At 23.9% G+C, this 21,288-nt stretch overlaps 3 protein-coding genes across 3 annotated transcripts; 1 reads left to right on the forward strand and 2 right to left on the reverse strand.

Annotated features, from left to right (window-relative positions):
• Window positions 1–1,449: 1,449 nt before the first annotated feature.
• Window positions 1,450–2,598, reverse strand: LOC113850735 (receptor-like protein EIX2). Its single transcript, XM_027481286.1, has one exon. It carries the CDS (start codon window positions 2,596–2,598, stop codon window positions 1,450–1,452), a length of 1,149 nt encoding a protein of 382 aa, XP_027337087.1.
• Window positions 2,599–2,938: 340 nt separating this feature from the next.
• On the reverse strand, window positions 2,939–3,979 carry LOC113850736 (receptor-like protein EIX2). The gene has a single exon (XM_027481288.1). It carries the CDS (start codon window positions 3,977–3,979, stop codon window positions 2,939–2,941), a length of 1,041 nt encoding a protein of 346 aa, XP_027337089.1.
• Window positions 3,980–15,491: 11,512 nt separating this feature from the next.
• On the forward strand, window positions 15,492–16,409 carry LOC113850737 (zinc finger BED domain-containing protein RICESLEEPER 2-like). The gene has a single exon (XM_027481289.1). It carries the CDS (start codon window positions 15,492–15,494, stop codon window positions 16,407–16,409), a length of 918 nt encoding a protein of 305 aa, XP_027337090.1.
• The last annotated feature ends 4,879 nt before the right edge of the window (window positions 16,410–21,288 follow it).

Raw genomic sequence — 21,288 nt, forward strand, 5'->3', positions numbered from 1 at the left:
ACAAAAGAAAAACATATATAAGGTGCATTTTGATAAATAGTTTAGTAAACATTTATTCAAAAAATTTCATAACAGTAAAGTTTATAACATAATTTTGATAAAAGAAATTATTAAAATAAAGTTAAAACAAAAATATTTTAACAAACTACACTTAGCAATTATTAAATTTAATTAAAATAAATAAATTTTATCAACTTTTTGTAAGCTCTTTCAAATAATACCTATTCATAAGCTTTTTACTCTTTAACTACATTAGTTAAAATATTCTGAGTCTTAAGTAAATTTAAAGCAATTACAGAACTAATAATTTTACACTTAATTTGATATAATCCAATTTAGGTAAATTTTTAGAAAAATCCTTATACAAGAAAAAGCTTAATATAATAAATAAATAATTTTTTCATAAATTAAAAATAATTTATCTTTCAAGTTTTAGAAAAATTAAATGAAAAATTTATTTAAATTTTTAAAAAATAGAAAAATATAAGTTATTTTTAATTTATGAAATAAATTTTTTATTCTATATTTTATTAGAGTTTCTCTAAAAATTTATCCGATTATAATTAAAAAAATTATTAACAGATGAAAATTTGTTTTCGCTGGTAAAGAATCTTTAATTATTATTGTTGTTACTTGTTATCGTATCTAATTTTATAATTTGTTTTGTAATTTATTTTAATCTCTCCTTGATTTAATTTATCCTTATCTCATATAATTTCATCTTGTCATTAACTTTAAAACAGGTTTGAGAGTTGGATTTTGAAAGTAAAAAAATTTTAAAAATAACATATTTTTCAAAAAATATTCTCTATTTTGATAAATCTTTTTTAAACATAAAATAATAGATTAACATAAATTTATTGTTCTAATATTTTATTTATATCTATAAAATGTGATATGATTTGCAGTATTTTTTTTTAAAAGAAAATATTCTCCTTTTCATTCTCCATCAAAATTATACTTCCAAATATACAAAAAAAATGAGTGATACTGAAATTAACTTCTTATAATTAACTATGTAAAGTTAATTCATATTCATGAAAAGCATTAGTATTTGTCAAGTATCATTTCATAAACAAATGTGAAATGCAAGCACAACATAACCTAATCCAACTTATCAAACTTAGAAACTTAATCTATCAATACTTTTTTTTTCTCATATTAATTCGATAAACTAATTTTAAATATTAGAACTGGGATATGGCAATTGACTAGCAACTTCAAGTTATTCCTACGGATAATAATCAATGGCTTCAATATCATCTTCTTCAAGAACTAACTTACTAACAAGAATAAAACCTAAGAATTAATTTGATGTCACTTTCTTAAGTATCAATTACCAAAACACACATTACTAAACATGAATATAAATTCAAATGTAACAGTTCAAGAATATGCAAGTCCAGTACAGCAATATATACCTGGGTAAAAGCAAAATCTGTCTTGCATTTAACATATCCTCTTTACTTTCAAATAAAGATTATCAAGGCCTCGGAAATACGAATCCCTCCATCTCCTAACAAAGAAGAGGATGCCTAAAACGCCCCAAAATGCTGAAGCAAATCCAATTCCCATGCCCATTTCAAACCAAGATGTAAAATCATCATCATCCTTGTCTTCCATTGATTTTAAGCCATAATAAGGTGTCCCTTCTTGAGTGCACTTATTTGGAAGAGGATCACCACAAAGTTGTGGATTGCCAATGTAACTAAATGCATCAAAACTCTGAAGTTGGGTGCCCAGAGGAATTTTTCCAATGAAATGATTGTAAGACAGGTTCAAGAAACTTAGAAATGACAAATTTGACATGCTTTGTGGAACTTCACCTGAAAGTTGGTTTCCTGAAAGGTCTAGAGACTCCAAAAGCTTCATGTTTCCAATCCCACTTGGAATATTTCCCTCCAAACGATTATGTGACAAATTTAAAGACTGCAAAGCACCGAGACAAACCAATTCTAAAGGGATTGGTCCAGAAAGGTCATTATTAGAGAGGTCAACACTGTGCACAAATTTCAAAGCATGCCAATAGTTCAATTCTTGGCCTTTCATAAACAAGGGTAAATCCTCTAGGTCTGATCTCACAGAAATTGGAACCAAAAACCAATTACGAAAGTAAGACATAAACAAGCCTTCATCAACAGTGTTTGTAACCATTGTTGTAATGTTATATAAACACTTTGGTATTGGTCCTGAAAGTTTATTATTTGCAAGGTCAAGTACTAGGAGACTTGAAAGTTCACATATTTGTAATGGGATAATACCATTGAATTTATTTGATCTTAACAAGATGGCCATACTCAAGTGTGTGAACCAAGTTGGTATATTCCCTGTGAACTCATTCAACCCCAAATCAAGGTACCACAAGCTTTTGCAACTTTTGAGTGAAGCTGGTATATTTCCAAACAGACTATTATTGCGAACTCGCAAGGTTTGAAGTTGGGTCAACGAGCCAATAGAATCAGGAATTTTACCATATAGATCATTGCTCCCTAAATTCACATGGATCAAAGATTGCCACTTCATCCAACAGTTTGGTAACTCTCCAGATAAAAGATTGTGTGACATGTCCAAAACAGCTAAGTGATGTTCCCTTGCCATGCTTTGACATAGGAATGGAAAAATGGGTCCTGAGAAGCTGTTGTTAGCTATGTCAAAGAAGATAACTTTAGGAGACAAATGGGGTAACTTGCCACTGAAGTTATTCCATTTTAGATCAAGTTGTGTGTTGTTGATCAATGTGGTAGATATGTCCCCACTAATTGAATTGTGGGATAAAAATACATTGTCAATTTGTGCAACAAAGCTCCAGAAATTTAAATCCTCATGGACATTGAATGAAAGCCCTGAACTTGAAATGTCAAGATAAGAAAGAGATCTTTGTGAATAAAGCCATGAAGGAAACTTAGGACCTACTTTGCAATAGCTTATGCTAATCTTTTCAAGCGCAGTGGGACCCCAAATCAAAAATAAAATCAGAGGAGTCAAGGCTTAATGACTTCAAGTTTGAAAGGTTTGTCAAACTAAGCTCAGATATGATGCCTGAAAAGGAGTTATACCCAATGGATAAAACCTCCAATTTGGAAAGTTTCCAAATATCTCTTGGAAGACTACCATTCAAGTAATTAAAACTAACATCCAGGGATTTCAATGATGATAGATTTCCAAAGGTTGAAGGAATGGGACCAGACAACAAATTGTTAGAAAGATCAAGCTGCTCTAAACGCTTGTATTGACCCATCCATTTGGGAATATGTCCTTTTAGACTATTGCTTCCCAAAATTAAAGACCTCAAATGTTGAAGATTAAATAGCCACTTGGGTACCTTAGAGTGGAAAGAGTTGTTGGAAACATCAAGAACTACAAGTGAAGTAAAATTGACATACCCAAGAGAAAGATTGTCACCACTGAGGGAACAACCACTCAGCCTTAATTCCATGAGTGAAGGGAGCATAGTCATTTGTTGAAGCCAAAGTGTTTCATTCTTGAGAAATACACCACTCAGGTTTAGATATTTTATAGATGAAAGACATGACAGCCACCCAAGATTCTCCATGTGGAGATTATAGTTCATTGACAAGTCCAAATATAGGAGATTGGAGAAATTGACAGAATGAATAGGTGGTAAATGAATAGTCTTAAAGTTATTAAAACTCAAGTCCAAGAAGCTTAGGAATTCGAGTTTGAACAATAAAGAAAAGTTTATTTCACCCTCTAAACATTGAATATCACCAAGTGGACAACGAAGGTCAAGCTTTGAGACTCTACCTGTGATGCTGTCACAATGAACACCAATCCAATTGCAACAATCTTCTTCAGTGGACCATGATGAGAGCCACTTCAAGGGGTCGTTGATGCTTTGCTTAAATACTAGAAGTTCATGTTCATCTTTCCCATTGCAAAGGTCCATGTGTTTGTATCCCATACATGAACTGAGAGTGAGAGTGGTTGCACATAAAAACCACAGCAAAACAGCTGCCATTTTGTGAAAATTAAAAAGTTGCATGCTCAACTCTAATATAAAGAAGTGAAAATATAATATATAGAAGTTTCATGAACATAAAGGTTCTATTGTTTTGTGGCCGTTCACATGTAGGACAAGTTCCCTCGGATGTTGAGCGATCTTTTATCACGAGAAAATTACCATCTTTCATAGTAAAGTTGATTAATGTGATTTATGCCAGGCATACATCGAAAAAGTTTGGATTCACTTTTGAATTAGTATGAGTTATGTTTATTTTAGTTATAATTTTTGTATTATATTTATAATTTTTTATAATATGCTTTTAAACATTAGCATTTTAAGTCCTTTTCCTGTGTGTTTTGGAAGTTAAAATTAAGACAATTGTATTAGTATATAAAAAAATATATAAAATTAATATTCATATATGAAAATATTTATTAAAAATAAAGCATTTATGTTTTCTTTCTTGTTATTTTTCCCCTTAAACTCATTTCCCAATCTTAGTAAAATGTTAAAAGGTATTTGACTCATTGACGTTCAATGCGTGAGTAGGTGGGATGTCACATTTTTTATTTGCTTTTTAAGATGGTTAACGAGGGTAGCATTTGAGTCATCGAGGTTTCTAAATAAAAGATTGCAAGATTTATGGATCATGCGCATGATCTCGAGCTTAAACTGATCTGAGTTTTTTCTTTGTTAATTGTGGTGTGAAACATGAAAACTCTGCATACAAACAAAACAGTTGACGAAAATGGATCCTTATGAGTAAGAAGTCATTAAATTTTTTCCTCTCTGTACGCGTATATGATATTTATTTAAACGATGATAATCTAACAACGGTCACAAAATAAGATTATGAAAAATAATTTTATTGTTATATGAATAAAATAGAAGAATCTCATATATTTATACATCTTTTTGATTGACTAAAATTGTTCTGTAATAGTTTATATGAAAAATCATTTATACGAAAATTATAAACAACCTTCCCACTCCAAATTGAGAATCAAAGTTATTCGGTTAGTAACTCTTACTTATCAATTTTTTTATAAATATTAATTTTTTTCAATTTAATCATTCAATTAAAAGTTCTTTTTAAATAATTCATTGGACAACTAATAAATCATTGAACAATTTTATTTTAACATTCAATATATATTTAAAATATAAATAAATATTAATTAAAAATTATATATTTACAAACGTTTAATTTATTTAAAATTTGATATTCATGATAAATATTCATAATAATTTCTCTATACAAAATAGAGTTCTCTAAACCACCGGATCCTGTTGATAGAGAATGAGATCACTAGTAACTACCATAAATCCAGCTGGTAGTCCACAAAACAAAAACCATATTACTTAAGAGACTATAACATCTCTTTATTTATTGTTTATATATTTTGTTAATTATCTTCAAGGCAATTTTTCTTCTATTTTATATTCTTTATCTTCCTTTTTCGTAAGGATAGAAACAGGTCAGACTGTCTGACAAGGCCTTACAGTTTAACTTAGTCATTTTAATAAACAAATAAGGCTTAAATTTTTTTAAAGCCTTTTTAAGTAAATAAGGTTGGCCTAAGCTATTTTTAAAATTTTTTAAACTTGAAAGGCCAACCTATATATATATAATTTAAAAATACAGTTGTCAAAATATATTTAAATAATAAAATTATTTAATAATATATTTTTAATTTTTTTATATTAAATTAATATATTATGTTATAATTTTTTTATTTATAATTATAATAAATAGAAATTATATTATATTAAAAATTAAAAATATTTATACACGATTACACTTTTTAAATAATAAATTTATTTAATAATAAGTTATCATATTTATTATATTTAAATAAGTTGAAGAGTGATTAAATCTTTGAACGAGAATAAGACGCAATCAAAATTGAACGAAATAAAATTAAAAAATGAAATAATAATATTTTATTAATATAATTTTTATATTCTTAATTTTATTATTATTACTATTTAATTATTATATTAATATATTATGTTTAATTATTTTTCTTTATAATAAATAAAAATTCTTTAAATATAAATTATATTTTATTCAAAAATAAAATTTTATAAAAAAAATAGAAAAATAAAATAAAAAATTTCATATATAATATATATATCTAATAGGACCATATAGTAAATAATATAAATAATATAATTTTAAATAAACTGTATATAATATTATATGCTTTTTGTAACTTAATATGTATTTTATTTTTATTATTATAAATATTTTTAGTAAAGTACATATAAATTTTTTTTACATACCATATACACAGCACACAACAATATATTTAAAATTAAATATGTCAAATTTTAAATAATTATTTTTCATGAATTAGATATAGATATAAATAATTTTTCTTAAAAAATATAGTTGTTAATATACATTCAAAATTCAATAATTGATAAATATTTAAAAAAATATAAATAAAAAAATTAAATTATTAATTAATTTATCAATTTATAATATATATATATATATATATATATAATGTTTTAATGTATTATATCAGTAATATTTTCTATATTATATTAATGTTATATAATAAAATAAAAATTAATAAAATAAATAAATTAAATATTTTGTAATATTTTTTTAATGTAATAGTTATTATTATTGTCATTATTTATATATATATATATATATATATATATATTAAGATTTATTATATTTTTTTTATTAAGATAAAAGTTTAGAAATATAAGTTATTTTAATTTAAATATATTTTATTAATTCTTACTATGCTTATATGTTATTTTTCTAAATCCTTAAATTTTATAATATAAATATTTTTTATCTATAATCTTTATAATGACTATTTATTTACTTTTTTTAAATATAATAATTTTCTTTTAGCTGATTCAACAAATTTTGTGAGTATTATTTTTTGTTATCAATTTTATGTGTTTACTGTGATTTTATTTATTAAATATAAGATGTCTTTACACAAACAAAATATAATTATCTTAAAAAATAATTAAAATTTTTAATACTTTAATTATAGTTATTAACATACATTTGAAATTCAATAATTCACAAATATTTACATAAATAAAAAATTAAATTATTAGATAATTTATCAATTTATATTTTATATATATAATTATATATTTTAATTTATTATATCATTAATATTTTTCTATATTATATTAATGTTATAATATTGTTAATTTTACATGTATTTATTAATTTTAAATAACAAATTAATGAAATAAATAAAATTAAATATTTTGTAATTATTTTATTTTTTTAATTTGATAGTTATTATAATTTTCATTATATATATATATATATTACATTAAATTTAAATTTATTTATTTTTTAAAATATAATAATTTTCTTTCAGCTGATTCAACAAATTATGTGAATGTTATTTTTTGTGATCAATTTTATATGTTTACTATGACTTTATTTATTAAATATATGATGTCTTTAAACAAATAAAATATGATCATAAAAAAAACTAAAATATTTAATAATTTAATAATTTTAAAAATAAATAAATAAAATAAAAATAAAAATTTATTTAATATGAAATATTTATAATTAGTGCTCAAATAATATTTTAAAAATTATTTATAAAATTATATAAAAATTATTACAATTATTTAATAATTATCAATAACACTGATAAAAAGTAGAAAAATATGTAAACTAATTTGATAATAAAATATTTATATTTTCATTAATATCAATATTTCTTTTTTTAGCTCAGGCCTAATAATTATTTTACAAGTCAAGCATGTTTAAAGTAAAGTCTATCTTAGCATGTTTCCATCCCTACTTCCTCACTTACGATAAATGCTTTCCTTCGTATATATCTTTTTGTTTTAATATTTCTTCCTTGATTAAGCCCCAAACTTATTCTCAAGCCTAGCAAGTCATGGATACAAACATACACGTCTAGGAGCAAAACAACATTTTGACACTGGTTGATTTTCCACTTAATAAAAGTCTCATTAAATCTAAATTGGTTTGTAAAATTAAATTTCTGCCAAATGGTAGCATTAAGAGGAATAAAGTTATATTAGTGATAAAAGGCTACACAAAATTTGAAAGAGTTGATTATTTTGACACTTTTTTTATGGTTAAATTAACTACAATAAGAGTTGTAGGAGGCCTAACTATAATTTATAATTAGTTCCTAGAACAACTTGGTATCAATAATTCCTTTTTACATAGAGAATTCAATGAGGTAGGCATGACCTTGTCACAAAGAATGCATTTAAACTTTTTCAATTAGGTTTGCAATCAGGATTGTATTAGTATTTAAATATTATACACATCCTTGTAATTTCTTTATGACTTTAATTGAAAGTTTGGAGGGAGAGAGAATGAAAGTGTTTGAAGGCCAAAAGAAGAGAAGAGAAGGGATAGAGAAAAGAAGGTTAATACGAATCCTTTCAAATTTAAAAAACTTTAAAAATATGATTATGAGAGTGCATAAATCTTCCTCCTCTCATAAAATCTCCAAACAAGAAATTACATCACGAGTCTACTTTCTCTCTTCCTTCCAAACAAAGTAATAAAATATTTATTCATTTTCATAAAACAGTGATTAACATTTTGAAATGAAAGATGCGAACTCTTATCCCTTTCATACTTATATTTCTTGGCAAAGCTTAGTGTCTCTCAAATTTAAAGTTTCATGATATTGAATTCTACTTTATATAAGTTGAATCATTTATTATTAGTTCATGCTTCTGGTGTTTGTCATTTGTCCCTTTCATACTTATGTTTCTTGACAAAGTTTAGTACCTCTCAAATTTAAGGATTCATGGTACTAAATTCTACTACATATAGGTTGAATCATTTATTATTAGTATGGTGTTTGTCATTTGCGTTTGAATTTTGCTTTACTTCCTCATGTTATAATTAGGAGTGTTCATGTCATGGGTAATTAAGTTTGATTATTAAATCTTAGAATACAAACTCAATTATTCATGGGTTGAATTCAAGGTATGGAATTGTCTTTTTTAACCTTATGAATTCAAACCAATACTATTACATTAAAAAATTAAATTCTTTTATTATATTTGTATTTTAAAGTATATTTTTAGTAAATAATTTATTATTTAAACATATATGAAGATTAAATATATTAATATTAATAAATTATTTAAATTTAACTTAATAATTGTAAAATTTTATAAATTATAAAAATATTTTTATCTTTATATAAAGACTCAATTGCTTAATTCAAATTAATACGTTCATAATTGGATCAGGTTAATTGAAGTTATATATATAAAAATATAAATATTTAATTCAACGAATATACTTAATTATAATAAAATAAAAGGTAGTTATTATACAAAATTAGTTGTTATTTTTTATACGAATATTATTAAAACTAAATTAACTTATTGATACTGAGTTAACAGATTACTAATTCAACGATTGAGTTATTAATTCAATTAATTAAATTGAATATATAAAATAAAATAAGTGTATATATATAATTTTAAATTTTTTATTTGAATAATTTAATTTATTAAAATTTAATTTATGTTCAAAAGTACATATTAAAAATTAAAAATATTTTTTATAAAACAATATTAATTTATTTATGCTTAAAGGTTTCAAAACTGAAATGTATCTTCTACGATTCTTTAGAAATTTTAAATATATTATTAAATAATATAAAAAACTATTTTCCAACATATATTATTAAAATAATTTTGAAATGAAGTATGAATGGACTGTTTTTAACTACTGAAGTCAATCTTAGTTGTCTTTCAATACACTCTACGAGCAAGTCTAGTAATACACTTGAAAGGCAATCAATTTTTAGCCACTTTACAATACATTTTGAATCTATTTACAACGTTTATGAGTTTAGTTGAGCTTCTGGGTTTTGAGCTTCACACAAGTGGTGTGGACATCAACTACTCTCAAAGGATTTCTCACTTTCTTTGTTTGGAGCTCACAATCCTCTTTGTTTTCTTTATAATGCAATGTTTTCAAAATCCAGAGCAAGTAAAGATATCAATTCAGTTTTTTCTATGATTCAGTCAAGGTTGAATTACACTTTTTACCAGTAATTAATAATAAAGTATATAATTTTAATATTATATAATGTATTAAGTAATAAATTAATGTCAAATTATAAAAAGTCAACTAAAATTTTAAAATAGCATAAAATGATGGTATTACATATTTTATTAGATAAAAAATCATAATAAATAGTTAAATAATAGTAAAGTTATATATAAATATCATGTATGCACTTTTATTGTTTAAAAATTATTTTAAAATAAAAGAAATTAGATAATTCGGTTCAAACTAATTTTTTTTAATTTTAATAAGTTCTTTGTCGAATTTCTGTTCCATGAATTTTTTGAGTTAATCAAACTCGTTTAATTTATTTTTGATAACTATATTAAAATGCATGATTGGTTAGTTTAAAGTGAATCATTGACTCACTATTTTTTATAGAATTGGCTGAATCAAATCAATTCTCATCAATTTAATTGTCAAATATATTAAGTTACTTGAACCAGTTAGTTAGTTAGCTTACCAATTTACTAGGTCAAAAGACTAATCTAAGTTGATTTTATACCTATTATTTTGATTAGGAATGTTAATAATTAGATGTTATTTTATATCAAAATGCTATTAAGCAAGAAATATCGAAATTCTAGTAGAAATCAAAGATGGCTATGAAAATTGACTTTGATCCATTGCAAGTGGAGGCTAGCTTTGTGGAGTCTTTCAACATACTAATGGTCAGTGTGGAAGATCACAAAGAAAATGATATCTTTGACATGATTGTAGAAGAGTTTAAAAAAAAAAGATTCTTTGGACATAGTTCTGGAGAATTTTAAGAAGGAAAATGCTAAGGTTTTCTCAAGAGCTAAAGATACTTTTCTTGAATTATTAACTAGAAAGAAAAAGATAGTGAAGTCATGTTGTATCCAAGATGTAGCACTATCTTCAACAAAGCAACAACAAAAGTTTTTGAAGAATCTGAAATGAGAAAACATTACTAGGTGACCACTAACCAAGTGATCATTAAGAATAAGAGGATCCAAACTCTAAATGCTTCTATAACTATATGGAATCCCCAAATTCCTCAAAGATCAGGTCCAGATAACAATGTTAAAACCTTCGTACCTCTTCAGAATGTTTTGAGTAATAAATGGGTTCAGAATATTTTACATCCATCTTTGAGTCAACCAAAATGACAAATGGTCGAGATGAGTGGACTGTCTCAACTGAGAGTTTTTTCCCAGCCAAAAGGTTACTCATAGCCAAAGGTTTTTACTCAACCTGGGCTTTATAACCCACTGGGTAATTATTTTCATGCAATAAGACCTTATTACAGGTTCTCTACGACTAAGACCCATTGGAGAAGGGTCTAGAGGAATCAAAAAGCCGACTATGAGGTTCAGAGAGTGCAATGAGAAATGTGCAATGAATTCTGGTAAAGACCCAAGCTAGTTTGGTACAACGAAAAGCACCTTTTAAGAACGCACTTAAAAGAGTCCAAAGATGATCTAAAATTCAATCCTAGATTACTCTTAAATTTATTTGTTTACTGTTCACAATTTTTATCATAACAAATTGGCATGCCTGGTGTGACATTTATTAGTGTGTTTTGTTTGAATGTTGCTACTTTTGATGCATGTTGTTACGAAGAGGATGTCATGCCATGGCTAGTAATAATAACAAAGTTAGGAGTAATAATTATAGGAATGCTAATTCAAGAAATCCAAGTGATAGTAATAATGTTAACCCAGAGAGTGGTAGAGACAGTATCAATGTTGTCGTGGATTCGGTACTAATGATAGCATTACCAACACCATCATCTCCATTGTTTATCCAATCTTGAAGTAGGTTCAAGTCCAACTACCCAACATTACTTAAGGGACTATAACAACCCTTTATTTGTTGTTTATTTTGCTAGTTATTCTCAAGGTAATTCCTGTAATGCCATCATCCCCAGTGGTTAGCCAATTGATGGTGTGTTTACCCAATCTTGACATGGGTTCAAGTCCAACTACCTAACATTACTTCAGCGACTATAACAAATCTTTATTTGTTATTTATTTTGCTAATTATTCTTAAGATAATTCCTCTTTTATTTTATATCTCTTATCATCGATAAGTATTCTCCTTAGTATAAATCTTTTTGTCTTAATACTTCTTTCTTGATTGAGCTCCAAACTTATTCCCAAGCCTAGCAAGCGATGGGTACAAATATACATGCCTTAGAGCAAAACAACATTGGACACACGTCGATCCTCCACTTAATAAAACTCTCGTTGAATCCAAATGGGTTTGTAAAATTAAATTTCTGCCAAATGGTAGTATTGAGAGGTATAAAGTTCCACTAGTGCCAAAAGGCTACACACAACTTAAAGGAGTTAATTATTTTGACACTTTTTTTTGTATGATTAAATTAACTAGAATAAGATGAGCCCTAAATACCACTTATAATTGGTTCCTAGAACAACTTGGTGCGAATAACATGGAGAATTTAATTAGGTATACATGATCTTGCCACTAAGGATGCATTTAAACTTTTCCATTATATGCATCTTTATAATTCCTTTGTTCATTTGAGGTTTTGATTGGAAGTTTGGAGGGAGAGAGAATGAAAGTGTTTGAAGGGAAAGAAAGGAAAAGAGAAGGGACAGGAAAAAGGATTAATACGAATTCCTTCAAATTTGAAAAACTTAAAAACATATTATTACAAGAATTTATAAATTCTCTCCCTCTCATAAAATCTCTCAACTAAGGAATTACATCACATAATTCTTATTTTTCCCTCCCATTCCTCCCAAACAAAGCGTAAATGAAATATTTATTCATCTTTATAAGACAACATGAGAATGAACAATAATTAACGTTCTAAAATTAAAGATGTGAGTTTTGTCCCTTTCATATTTATGATTTCTTGACAAAGCTTGGTACCTCTCAAATTTAAAGTTTTTTGGCAAAGCTTGGTACCTCTCAAATTTAAGGTTTTATGGTGCTGAATTCTACTCCATATAAGTTGAATCATTTGTTATTAGTTCATGCTTATTGTGTCATTTGCGTTTGAAGTTTATCTTTTCCTCATGTTATAATTAAGAGTATTCATGTCCTGGGTAATTAAATTTGACTACTAGATCTTAGAAATACCAACCCAATTATTTATGGGTTGAATTTAGGTATTAAGTTTGTCTTTTTAGACTTTATGAACTCGAACCAACACTAATACAAAAAAATTATTTTATTATATTTATATTTTAAAGTATATTTTTAATAAATAATTTATTATTTAAATATAAATTGATTTTATCTATAAATAATAATGAATTATTTTAATTTAACTTGATAATTGTTAAATTTTATAAATTATAAAAATACTTTTATTTTTATATAAAGACTTGATTACTTGATAACTAATACGTTTATAATTAGATCAGATTGGTTCAAATTATATATAAAAAATATAAATATTCAATTCAACCCAACTTGTAAATACACTTAGTTATAATAAAATAAAAGGTAGTTATTATACAAAATTAGTCCTTATTTTTCATACAAGTAATATATAACTTAGTTGATACTATGAGTAGGGATGAAACAGGTCAAACCGCCTGACAGAGACATATGGTCTTGCCTGATTTAAGCTTGGTTTTTTTAATAAACAAATCAGACTTAAGCTTTTTTTTAAGACCTATTTAAGTAAAAGAAAATTAGGCCTGAGTTGTTTATAAAGTCTGTTAAGCCTGACAGGCTGGCCTGTATAAACAAATAAATAAATATATATATATATATATATAATATAATTTAATAATAGAGCTATTAAAATATATTTAAATAATAAAGTTATTTAATAATATATTTTTTATATTCTTAATTCTGTTATTATTAAATTAGTATATTATGTTATAATTTTTTATTTATAATTATAATAAACAGAAATTATATTCTATTAAAAATTAAAAATATTTATACATGATTATACTTTTTAAATAATAAATTTATTTAATAATAAATTATTATATTTGTTATATTTAAACAAGTTAAAGAATAGTTAAGTCTTTAAACAAGAATAAGACGGAATCAAAATTGAACAAAATAAAATTTAAAAATAGAATAATAAAATTATATTAACATATTTTTTATACTCTTAATTTTATTATTATTAATTTAATTATTTAATTCTTATATTAATATATTATATTATAATTATTTTTATTTATAATAAATAGAAATTGCTTAAATATGAATTATATTTTATTTGAAAATAAAAATTTATAAAAAAAATGATAACAAAATAAAATAAAAACTTATTATTATAATATATATATATATATATATATATATATATATAATCAGACCATGTAACAAATAATATAAATAATATAATTATAAATAAATTATATAATTATAAATAAATTATATAATAATATATATTTTTGTAACTTGCACATATTTTAATTAAATTATTAGTTAATTTATCAATTTATATATAATATATAAATATGTATTTTAATTTATTGTATCAGTAATATTTCTTATATTACATTAATGTTATAGTGTAGTTAATTTTACATTTATTTGTTAATTTAAAATAACAAATTAATAAAACAAATAAAATTAAATATTTTTCTCATAGTGGAAAGGAAGCTAGCACTAGTCATATGAAGAGACATGCAGAGAATTGCTTGAAAAAAAAATTACACATAGCCTCACAAAAGAAGCAGCCCACCATTCCATTTCAACCCTCCAACTTAGGAGTCAACCCTTTTGTGATACCTGGTGTGAGATATTCAAATGAGAAGATGAGAGAAATAATTGCAACAACAATCATGGTGCACGAGTACCCTTTCAACATTGTTGAGGATGAAGTTTGGACATAGGGCTTCCAATATGCAAATCTTGAATTTAGCAAAGTGTCTCGCAAAACAGCTAGAAGTGATTGCATAAAAATTTATGAGGCAGAGAAGAAAAACTTGAAGGTTTTGTTGAAAGGTGTGAACAAAATCAGCTTAACTACAGATATGTGGAAATCGAGTCACCAAGTAACTGAATATATGGTCCTCGCAGGTCATTTCATTGATGCGGGTTGGAATCTTCAAAAGAGGGTCCTCAATTTGATGAAAGTGCCTGCTCCTAGACGCGGAATAGATGATGTAGCAGATGCTATTTTCAAGTGTCTTAAAGTTTAGGGGATTGAAGACAAAGTATTTTCTGTGTCTGTTGAGAATGCTTCCTACAATGATTCATGCTTGAGGAATCTTAAGGGCAACTTATCACTTAATAATAAGTTAGTCCTTGATGGCAAATTGTTTCATGTCAGATGTTGCGCTCATATTCTAAATCTATTGGTCCAGTATGGCCTTGGTAAAATAAAGGATATCATTCACAATATTTGGGAGAGTGTCAAGTATATTAATTACAACGATTCAAGGTTGAAGGCATTTTGTGATATTGTTGAGCAGAAGCACTTGAAAGAAGAAAAAGCTCATCCTTGATTGTCCAATGAGATGGAATTCAACTTTCAAAATGTTGTCAGCTGCCTTAAAGTTTAAAATTGTTTTTCCACCTTATAAGAAAAGAGAGCCACACTACACTTATGAACCATCTCAAGAAGATTGGGAAAAAGTTGAGAAGGTTTGTCAACTCTTAGAGGTTTTTAATTTGGCCACTCATGTCATTTCTAGTAGTGATTATCCAACTACAAATTTATATCTTCCTAAAGTTTGGAGGGTCAAACAAGTAGTTGATAAAGCAGCTGAGGATGAAGACTACTTTATGAGAGAAATGGCAGTAGCAATGAAAGTTAAATTTGATAAATATTGGGGGGAATGCAATCTACTAATAGCTATTGCAAGTGTTTTGGATCCCAGATGCAAACTTTATGTTGTCAATTATTGTTTTCCCTTGATATATAAACCTGAATATGTGGCTAAAGAGAATGTGGATATGGTGATGACTTCATTGGAGATGCTTTATGAAGAGTATGTTCAATTGAGCAAGGAAGAGACATTTGCTAGCATTAGTGGTGAAGTTGATAATAGTGGCAACAACTCTTCCTCCAATGTCCCTAGTTCTGGCTTAGTTACTGGATTTGACCAAATTATGAGTATTGTTCGTGAAAAGCAAGCAATTCCTCCAATGAAATATGAGTTAGAAGTTTATCTTGAGGAAGGTCTTTGTATTCCTGATTCTATTACCAACTCTTTTAGTGCTTTGGAATGGTGGAAAAATAATAGCTTGAAGTATAAGATTCTATCAAAGATGACTACTGACATTCTACCTATTCCAATTTCAACAGTTGCATCAGAGTCCACATTTAGTGCTGGAGGAAGAGTAATTGATGAATTTCGTTTAAGATTGAATGAAGAATCCATTGCAGCACTCGTTTGTGGTGGGGATTGGCTTCACAACAAGTATAATTTGGAGAAAATACAAAAGGTATAAATTTTATATATTAAAATGTAATTTTATCCTTATATTTGTTAAATTATGTCATGATATAATAATATGAGTAATTTCTTTTATTTTTTTCAAGGTACTTGAGTTTCAAGAAGAAGATGAGGTCATTTTAAAGATTTGATGCTAATTTATTGGATATTGTAATTTGATTTAGTTTGGTGATGTAATGTTATTAGATTGTTGTTATTAATTATAAATCTTTGCTATATTGTTGAACTTTATTTGAATTGACGCACTTATTTTTTATCCTTGTTTTATGATTATTTATGTTTACTTTGAATATAAATATAAGGTATATTATTATATTTGTTTGAACAAGCTGAAGAGCAGCAAGGTCTTCGAATAAAATTAGAACGCAATCAAAATTAAAGATACTAATATTTAAAAATAAAATAATAATATTATATTAATTTATTTTTTATATTCTTAATTTTATTATTATTAATATTTAACTATTATATTAATATATTATGTTATAATTTTTTATTTATAATAAATAAAAATTATATTATATTTGAAACTAAAAATATTTATATACAATTACACGTGTTTAAAAAATAAATTTATCTAATCATAAATTATTATATTTGTTATATTTAAATAAACTAAAGAAGAATAAGACACGATCAAAACTAAACAAATTAAAATTTAAAAATAAAATATTAATATTCTTTTAATAAATTTTTTATATTTTTAATTTTATTATTATTAATATTTAATTATTATATTAATATATTATGTTATAATTTTTTATATTTATAATAAATAGAAATTACTTAAATATAAATTATATTTTATTTGAAAATAAAAATTTATAAAAAATAATAAAAAATAAAATAAAAAATTTATTATAATATATATATATATATATATATATAATCAGACCACGTAATAAATAATATAAATAATATAATTATAAATAAATTATATAATAATATATATTTTTGTAACTTGCACGTGTCTTAATAATTTATCAATTTATATGTAATATATAAGTATATGTTTTAATTTACTGTATCAGTAATTTTTTTATATTACATTAATGTTATAATATAGTTAATTTTAAATATTTTGAAATTATTTTTTTAATTTAATAGTTATTATTATTGTCATTATATATATATATATATATATATATTGCATTAAGTTTAAATTTATTTATTTTTTAAAACATAATAATATTTTTTAATTGATTCAATAAATTATGTGAATGTTATTTTTTTTTATCAATTTTATGTGTTTACTATAACTTTATTTATTGAATATAAGATGTTTTTAAATAAACAAAATATGTTTCTAAAATAAAACTAAAATCTGTACTATTTATATAATTTTTAAAAAATAAATCAAGAAAAATATAAATATAAATTTTATTAATATAAAATATATATAATTAATGCTTAAATAATATTTTAAAAATTATTTAAATATTATTATAATTATTTAATAATTATTAATAACATAAATAGAAATTAAAAAAATATAAACTAATTTGATAATAAAAATTTTTATTTTTATTAATATTAAAAAAATATTTTATAACAGACTTTGTTAACGGACTTTAGGTCAGGCTAGATTACTTAAATAGGTCAAGTCAGGCCTAAAATAAAGCCTTTAATATGTAACAGGTTAGGCTCAGGCCTAATAATTATGTTACAGGGCAGACATGTTTAGAGTAAAGTCTGACCTAACCTGTTTCTATCCCTAACTAAGAGTTAATAGATTACTAAGTTAACGATTGAGTTATTAACTCAATCAATTAAATTGAATGTATAAAATAAAATAAGTATATAAATATATATAATTTTAAATTTTTTAGTTAAATAATTTAATTTATCAAATATTTAGTTTATATTCAAAAATAAATATTAAAAAATAAAAAATATTTTTTTATAAAAAAATTAATTTATTTACGCTTAAAATTTCCAAAAACTGAAATGTATCTTCCACGATTCTTTAAAATTTTAAATATATTATTAAATAATATAAAACTATTTTCCAACATATATTGCTAAAATAATTTTGAAACAAAGTATGAATGGAATGTTTTTAACTAGTCAAGTCAATCTTAGTTGTCTCTCAATACATCATACGAGCAAGTCTAGTAATACACTTGACAGGCAATCAATTCTTAGCCACTTTACAATACATTTTGAATCTATTTATAACGTTTATGAGTTTAGTTGAGCTTCTGGGTTTTGAGCTTCACACAAGTGGTGTGGACAACGACTAGCCTCAAAAGATTTCTCACTTTCTTTGTTTGGAGCTTCAATTCACAGTTCTTTCTTTGATTGAATCAAGGTTGAATTACACTTGTACGGATAATAATAAAGTATATAATTTTAGTATTATATAATGTATTAAGTAAGTCAACTAAAATTTTAAAATAGCATAAAATGATGGTATTGCATATTTTATTAGATAAAAAATATAATAAATAGTTAAATCAATAGTAAAATTATATATAAATATCATGTATGGACTTTTATAATTTAAAAATTATTTTAAAATAAAAAAATCTGAACAAATTGATTTAAACTAAATTGTTCAATTTTAATAAATTCTTTGTCGATTTTCTGTTCCATCAATTTTTTGTATTACTCAAACCAACTACTTAACTAGTCTCAGATAAACCAATTGAACTCATTCAAATTAAGTTTAATAACTATGTTAAAATGCATGATTGGTCGATTCAATGTGAATGAATCAATGAGTCACCTTTTTTTTTATTTTATAAAATTGACTGAATTAAATTAATTTTTGTCAATTTATGTATCAAATCTATTAAGTTACTTAAACCAGTTAGTTAGCTAATTTACCTATTTACTAGGTCAAAATTAATCTAAGTTGATTTTATATTTATTATTCTTATTAGGAATGTCTATAGTTATAATATGCTTAAGTTTTAAACAATTACTTTATCTTGTTTACCTATTTTTATATTTATGAGATAGCAGTTTTAAATTTTTTGCTCATCTATTATTTATAGTTTGTTAATTAAAATTATTACAAATTATTATGAGTAGACATACATCTTTCTACCTTCTTATGTTTTTTGAAACATAAGATATTACAATTATTCATTTAATTCATAATTAAAAAGATCAAATTCTTAAATTATAGATTTAAATTTATAAATAAAATATCTAATTTATATTAAAATGTATAAAATAAAATTGATATTTTTTTAATTTTCTCTCTATATTCTTATTTATCTATTTTAATTTTATGTTTATTTAATAATACGTTATCAATACCATACTCTAATACATTATAGATTTAGATTTATAAATAAAATATCTAATTTATATTAAAATATATAAAATAAAATTGAGATTTTTTTTTAATTTTCTCTCTATTTTCTTATTTATCTATTTTAATTTTATGTTTATTTAATAATACCTTGTCAATACCGTACTCTAATACACATTTTTACAAGAAATTTTATGGTCTTGAAAGAAAGTATGATCAATTTTTTTCTTATAAAAAGATATTATTACTTATTTGTTTTAATTTAAATTACTATACTTATAAACTTCTAAACTTCTGTCTACAAAACATTTTACTAGTAATTTATATTTTACAACACTTAACTATTATTTAATCTTATGCACTGTTGATTTTTTTATTTATTAATAAAATGTTTAATTTTATTTTTACATATATGTTTTTTTTTCTTTTGATAATCATAATATTTAGTTTATATTTAACTTATTTTTATATATATTTATGATATTATTAAATATGTTCAATCAATACAGGAAAAATTTATTTCATGTTATTGAGTCATTATGCGTTTTATTTATATGTTAATTTAAGGTTAATATATTTTTTCTATCAGAAATTAAAAAAAAATAAAGCAAATTATCAAGTGTTAGAATTATTCTTTTACTCATATAGTTACTATTTACATTTAATTATTAATATAGTAATTGTAAATAAATAAATTTAATTTTTTAATCAATTTTTGAGTATCTAAATTTATTTATTTATTTATTCTTTTTTACAATAAAGAATGAATGTTTTTTTAGTCGACGTTAACAATAAAGACATACCTTGTTGATAGTGTAACAACTCACATAATTTTTAAAGAAAAAAATATTTTTCTTATTTAGTAATGCAAAAAGCTAATATTTCCAATAATATAAAAACTATTGAAGATATTATTAGAGCTAATATATTATTATCTAATCGAAGAAAATTAGACATTGTTAGTGCATTCCACTTAGTCTTATAGAAATTTATTAAATTTCAAGAATATTCACATAAATGGATATCATATTAAAACAACAAATGAAGGAAGAGTAGATACATTTATATCATAAAAAGTATCCTAAATAAAAATGTGTTTTAGAAAAATTACCTTTATTTTCTTATACTTTATGATATACATATATAAATACAATTGAAATACACGTTAACTAAATCAAAAGTTTATGATTCATGATATTTTTATTTTTGGATGAACAGATAGTCCATTTAGATCAATCATGATGCTAAAAATAATTAAAAATTCGTATAAACATTCATTGAAGAATCAACAAATTCTTCAATCTAATATATTATCATGTGTTGCTTGTTTCCAAAAAAAAATTAATTAATCGATCATAATTTTTGAAATGTACAGAAAGCGATATATGTGGACCAATATAATCATTATATGAACCATTTAGATATTTATGGTTTTAATTGATGTGTCAACTAGATGGTCACATATTTATTTATTATCAACACGCAACTAGGCATTTGCAAGATTGCTTGCTCAAATAATTCATTTAAGAGCTTATTTTCCTAATTATTCAAGAAAATAATCTTGAATCTTAGTGAATTTATATCTCAAGCTTTTAATGATTTAGACATGAAA

Source organism: Abrus precatorius, unplaced genomic scaffold, assembly GCF_003935025.1.
Source record: "Abrus precatorius isolate BTA unplaced genomic scaffold, Abrus_2018 Scaffold9, whole genome shotgun sequence".
In the NCBI taxonomy this organism is placed as follows: Eukaryota; Viridiplantae; Streptophyta; class Magnoliopsida; order Fabales; family Fabaceae; genus Abrus; species Abrus precatorius.

Bases quoted from the DNA above. Each gene is read 5' to 3' on its own strand.
- LOC113850736 (XM_027481288.1), bottom strand. From the start codon at position 3,979: ATGGCAGCTGTTTTGCTGTGGTTTTTATGTGCAACCACTCTCACTCTC.
- LOC113850737 (XM_027481289.1), top strand. From the start codon at position 15,492: ATGTTGTCAGCTGCCTTAAAGTTTAAAATTGTTTTTCCACCTTATAAG.
- LOC113850735 (XM_027481286.1), bottom strand. From the start codon at position 2,598: ATGGCAAGGGAACATCACTTAGCTGTTTTGGACATGTCACACAATCTT.